The 6000-nt window shown below is 46.0% G+C and overlaps 1 protein-coding gene across 8 annotated transcripts in view; it reads left to right on the forward strand.

Moving 5' to 3' along the window:
• Positions 1 to 876, forward strand: part of CEP112 (centrosomal protein 112) — a 182232-nt gene extending 181356 nt beyond the window's left edge. For all 8 annotated transcript variants that reach the window (XM_064522758.1, XM_064522757.1, XM_064522762.1 and 5 more), the window contains one exon: positions 440 to 876. In XM_064522758.1, coding sequence (XP_064378828.1) covers positions 440 to 443 — 4 coding nt within the window. In that variant the 3' untranslated portion in view covers positions 444 to 876. The remainder of the gene's footprint in view (positions 1 to 439) is intronic.
• The last annotated feature ends 5124 nt before the right edge of the window (positions 877 to 6000 follow it).

A 6000-nucleotide genomic window follows, 5' to 3' on the forward strand; every position in this document is an offset into this window, starting at 1 on the left:
GCGTGTCCCGACAGCGGGGACGGGCCAAGCACCGAGCGAGCGTGGGAGATCCCCAGCATCTCTCCCACCGATGCTGCGAGCTTGCAGACCCGGAGCAGGTTTTGTGCTACTTCTGTCCAGAGAAAATTTCCCTCAGACCAGATCTTCTCCCAAGATTGCATTGACACTGAATTTTTAGTGTTTACCTGATCCTCTTTCGCTGAAATGCTGCGTTTATTTTGCTGACGCTGGACGGTTCTTCAGTGAAGCACTAGCTTAAACACACGTATGGGGCTGTGGCTGCAGGTCGAACGTAGCTGCCCAGAGCTCTCGCCCCGGGACACGTGTGCTCTGGGACACATGGCACAGGACCAGTTCAGGCCAACCCTGCTTTCAGCCTGTTGTATTTTTTCTAGGAAGAGTAATAAGTTATAACTAACGAGACTCTCTTAATTTTCAGGTAGCTGCTGGAGCTGCTGGATTTCTTCGGTTGTCAGATGGACTGCTTTGAATAGGTTTGAAGATTTGGCTCTTGTAAATTAAAATGTAAAGATCAGTGGCTGTTTTGTTAGCACATAAAATGTAATTAAGTTCATGAAAACACATCCATTGCTCGTGCCAGCATTTTTTTAGTTGTATCTTCCTTCCATTATTCTTTATCATTATCTTATTACAGACTTACACTTTTGATATATTGTGTTTGACTCTGTGCTGTTTGCTTACTGAAAGAAAAGATTTCCTCTGCTAATATTTTTGTTATTACTTCCTCATACCATTCTATTCACTTTTATACATGAAAAATCACATTTTTCTATTATTATTGTCCAAGATATTTTAACATATTTTGACATTGTTTTGTGTCCATGTGTTTACATAATATTAAAATATTATTTTGTACTATTTTGTTTTGACATTATTGAACTGCTTGGGCATTTCACTCACTTGAACAGCTACAGTGCATATGAGAGGTTTTGTATGGCTTTTATTTTTTAACTTGGAAAATATTCGATGCTGTATTTCAGGGAAAAATCTTGTAGTGAGAATGAAAACACCATAATGACAATTGCAGCCACCGTTTCCAGTTAAGAGCGTATAAATGCACCAGTTGGGTTATGTGCAGCAGTCACAGGAAAGAGCCCTTCGTCATTGCTGATAGCGCAGTTATGTGCGTTACTGGAAGAGAGTCAGAGCTGATACGGCCGTGGTTCTGCACACGCTCACGCACACGTGCGCTAACTCTCTTGACGTGAACAATCCTGTTCAATCTAAGCAGATTCCTAAGGTTTTGCAGACGACGAGGTACAAGAAGCGATTGAAAGCTGAAGGACCTGGCTGGGTCATGCTCCCCTTAGCTCCTGTTGCCTCGCGGGCCTGGGCTGACTTATCTCCTGGCCATCCGTGAACAGGAGTGCACATTCGTACGTTTGTAGTCTGTGAATTTAGATAGGCTGAACACAAGAATAGCTTCTTTCTCCTAAGCATCATCCCGACGGCCACCCTCGTATCACAGCACGGTTAACGGCCTGAGTGCTTGAGAGGGGGCCAAGAACTCGCATCTTGGGCATCCGGCTGCGGCACTGATGGCAGGAGCGATGCCACGGGGATGGCCGCACGTCCATCCTCACCCCGGGGGCCCGCGCTCCTGCCCGAGCAGGATCTGGGAGGACAGGCGTGCTGCGGGGGTGAGTACCAGCGCCGCGACCGCCCGCTCGAGGGGCAGGGTGGCCCACCCGGCGCGGACACCGAGCCGGGAGCTCTGGGACAGGCTGGGTTGGATCCCAGTCAGTCTGGCCTGGGCCTGGGCAGGGTTTCCACCTTCCTTGAATCACTAAGTGACTCTTCTAATTACAGATAAGGGTTTGTCGTGGCTCCGATAAGCGAGGAAGTGCTGCAGCAGGTGCCACAAAGCCTTGCCTGGGGCACTGGGGAGTTGGAGGAGGAGGAATTTGTTAGGATACGTTTGGTTAATTGTGGGCAGTAAAATTAAATGTATTTGCTCAGAGAGGAGCGCAGCAACAGTGGTTCAGGTCTTCAGAGGGAGCATCAGGAGCGCGCGGGGCTGCAGGTGCCGTGCGCTGTGATTTACCTGCCGGACCTTGCTGTGAGTCTAAATCGCAGCCGTTGTTGCGGTGAAATCTCTCTCCTCGTGCACATATGAAATAAGGGGGTTTTGGTTCTTGCGTTCGGCTGGCGTTTCTGCGTGCTGTCCTGCTGGTTCTAGTGCTTTTGAAAGCGGTGAGGGGGGTACGTCCAAAACCGAACCCGCACGGCCCGTCCTGGACGCGGCTCCTCGAGCAGACTGGTTGGATTCAGGCCCGAATTTCATCCTGCTTGATCGGGGTGGGTTGCTGATGCCGCTGACGATCAAAAAGCAGATTGAGAAAAGTGGATCTTTGTCCGGCTGGGAGTTTTAAAGCCCGGGAAGCTCTCTGCAATGTTAAATACGGTGTGAGGCCAATTTTGAAGGTTCTATAAACCCGATAAAATAAATTCTTGATTCATCAAGGGTTTTTATTTGTCATTGTTTTTAACATTTCTTTGATCATTTCTTGTAACGAGTGGGAGTTCAAGTCTTAATTGCAAGGTTAGAAGTGCTTTCATGTATGTAACTTGCTCCCTGCCTCTGCTCTCACCTGCCGGGTGGAGAATTGTCGGCTCCCAGTAGTTGCTTTCACTGCCTATAAAGCAAGCACTAGCAGAATATGGTTAGAGCTGTATTTGTATGCTCTTGTATAACATTATTTTACTGATTTTTGCTATGTGAAAGGTGCTTGTTCAACTCCGTGTAAAAGCACACAAGAAAGAGGCATCACGACATAACATTTTTCACCAGTATCAAAGGAGGTTACCCTTATCAAGGTGCAACGTGGTTTCGCTGCCACTCACAGTTCTTGTGTTACATGTAACAAATATGCTTATTTCTCTGGCAGTCAGAAGAAAAGGGATCCAACCTCCCTGCTTCTTCCAGCCCTCTGCTTTGTGCTGCAACAGTGCTTTAATTGTAGTGGTGGTGGGGGCGGCACGGCGGCTACTCCTGTTACTTGCCCGTTCCTCTGCAAACCGGGGCTTCAACCTGAGAAGGGATTTTGCTGCACAGAAAAGATTTTATTGCGACTAGAAGAAAATATTTGCAATTGCTATAATATCCTATAGCATTAACCATGCATTGAATTTTCAGAAGAACATGCACAGCTTTGATTCTAATGACAAGCAGTCTTCATAGAGAGTGTATATGGGATCTGATTTTTTTAATTATCATAAAGTGCTGCGAGTCCTTCCCAAATCACAAAATGTACCGGAGACACTGCACACTACTGAATTATACTTGGTCTTGTTCTGAGGGTACAAAGGAAAAGTAAGACATCAGATATTGTATGAAAAAGTTTCAGAACACAAGGTCATTTTAATTCAGACTTTTTTTCCAAGGAACTATCTTTTCTCAGCTTTGATATTTTGCTCGGAAAGGTCATTTCTTTTAAGCCTTTGTCATTAAAGAAGGCTTGTTCTTTAAAGTGCATTATCAAAGATTGCAGAAATTGCAAGTTACTGAAACTAAAATGCATGATCAATTTTAAGTCTGCCAACTAAAGCCCACTTAAAATTAGATCTGCTCTTGTGCTGGTGGCTTCTTTGATAAAGGCAGTAGAAGATATGCAGTTGGTCAATTCAAACCAAGAAAGGAGGGTAATTAAATAAAACTTTTCCTCCCCAAATTAGAAATTATTTTTGTGGAAAGGCATTGAAAGAACTGAATAAGGATCTGATCCTGCAAAATCTGTCTTGTGAGAAGGAAAGAGAGTGAGTGAGTGAGTGTGTGTGTTTTGTGTTTGGGAACAGTCTGTAACACTTTTTCATAGCAATTATGCAGCTCTCTTTCATGTTATTTGAGAATTTTGTAAAAATGGAAATAAGTTAAGCCCCTGGCCAAAACATTGTTTATCTGCCATTTGCTACCATGATCTCTCCTTCGTAGACAAACATTTGAACAGAAAAGAGTGAAGAGCTTGTGCAGTGCCCTTGCTCCGCGATTCATGAGTCGACCACCTTCCCTTATTTCTGCTCGTACCGGCTTTGTCCCGCAAACCTGCACGGCTGGATACTGGTCGTTAACTGCTTTCCTTGCTTCAAGGGATCATTTGGAGAAGAGAAGTTTTCTTTCCTTTCCTGGTGGAATTCCTCATGCTGTTGCTAGCAACGTTGAACTTTAAATTTCATTTAACCAAAATTGTCGGTGTAGGCGAAGAGAAGCTGAGGTGGAGAGAAGAGCTGGCAGGAAGCCTCCGCTGTTTCCGTGTACAACCATTAGCATACCAGTCTCCACCAGTCTCCACCAGTGCCGCTGATACAGCGTTGGGCACATCTTAATCACTGTGACTGGTCTGAAAGACCTGCCGTCCGGCTCTTATCACCACGGCTCCGCTGGAAACCATCAGGACCTACGCCAGCGGAGGAAGGGATTTGTGCACAGCCAGGGCCAATGCCTTCTTTAGAGAAACCCAAGAAGCTGTTGGTGTCCCAGTGTTTGCAATCTCACAAGCCCGCGTATGGCTAACATGAAAGGCGGCATTTGCAGAAGAGCCTTGGAAAGGTGGACATCCAGCTTAGCTTCATACTAGACAGGGTTTAGAGCTGGGACCTCCTTTGAGAAGCTCTCTAGAACAATTTTATATGCGGAGCTGGGGCCCATCTGTAACTCGGCTTGTTTTATTTCACGTGCTCCAGAATCGTGTAGCTTAGTGGGAAGGGAGACGTGTGCGTTGCACATGTCAGCATGTGCATCGAACTTAGTATTTAGGACTGAAAACAGGCAAATACGTGTGTGTGCTTGTAGAAAGAGTGAAGTAAAGGAATCCCTTTATCTCAGCTCAGCAGCCGAGTTAGGATACAGTACTTCCAAGTTAATAACATCTATTCGGCAGATCTGTGCTCCGGGGGTCTTGCACCTCTCCCGTGTCAAGCCTGATAGTAGGGTTTAAAAACAGTCAGATTTGGCCATCCTTTCAAAGAAGGCCTAATTCTGTGGTCGTCTTACTCAAGCCAAACTAATGCTGAAGTTAACTTTGTCTGATTTTGCCCAGAGAAAGGCTTCAAGGACTTTAATAAAAGTCTGGCGCTGGAGTCGTAAGAAGCCTGTCAGTCCGATCGATGCTGCGCTGGAGCAGAGGCGCTGCATAATGCTGTCTTTGTCTCTCCTCCGAGGATCAGTGCCGCGGTGACTCGAGCTCCTGGAGGGAGCAAGACCTGTTTAATGAGATTTAGTTAATTTATCCTTTAAAAAGTACAAGGCAAGAAAAAGAGTTTTGAAGGCAGGGGCTGTTAAAGTAACCCCTACTCTTTTTCTTTTGGTTACTTTTTCTTTCCTCTCCACTACTAGTTTAACAGCAGTTTATCCTAATAATATAAATGACAAATCAAATGCGCCAGGGTATAGTAGGTGAGCGCTAACACACACGGTAAGCATCTCCGTGCGTTGGGGTACCCGAGAGCCTCCGCTGAGGCAGACGTCGGGTACTGCAGCTCCAGGGACGTGGCTGGGCAATCCAGGGAGTTTGCCTCCTTCCGGAGCAAGTATTTTTAGAAAGGGATTACTCAGAAAAGGCTCTTTCTCTTTAAATTCAGGCCCTACCTAAAGCTCTGTAAATGTTTATACAGTCAAGCTCTCATTCTGCATCTAGGGGTGGTGGAAAAACAGGCCTAAGGAAGCGAGTGACTCCAGATGGCTCTCGTGAACAGTCCGAGCCCGCGTGTTTGTAAGGCTGCGTTTAATTGTGCTCAGGAATGATGTTACGTCTTCCGAGACTTATCGACACTTGCTTGTCATCTTCGTGTTTGTCCATTGCTGCTGGATGAGGTCATTGGCTGACTAATTTCAGGATAGATCTGAATCTAAAATGAAAACTCCGAATGAAAGCTCTGATTTTAATCAGTTCTTCCTCCCCTCTCCCTCATCTTCCCCGGGCTGCCGAAGATGAGTTGGTGCTTTTGGAGGGCTCCTTTGGAGGCAAGCACAGCGCTGCATTT

Source organism: Dromaius novaehollandiae, chromosome 18 (genome assembly GCF_036370855.1).
Source record: "Dromaius novaehollandiae isolate bDroNov1 chromosome 18, bDroNov1.hap1, whole genome shotgun sequence".
NCBI lineage: Eukaryota > Metazoa > Chordata > Aves > Casuariiformes > Dromaiidae > Dromaius > Dromaius novaehollandiae.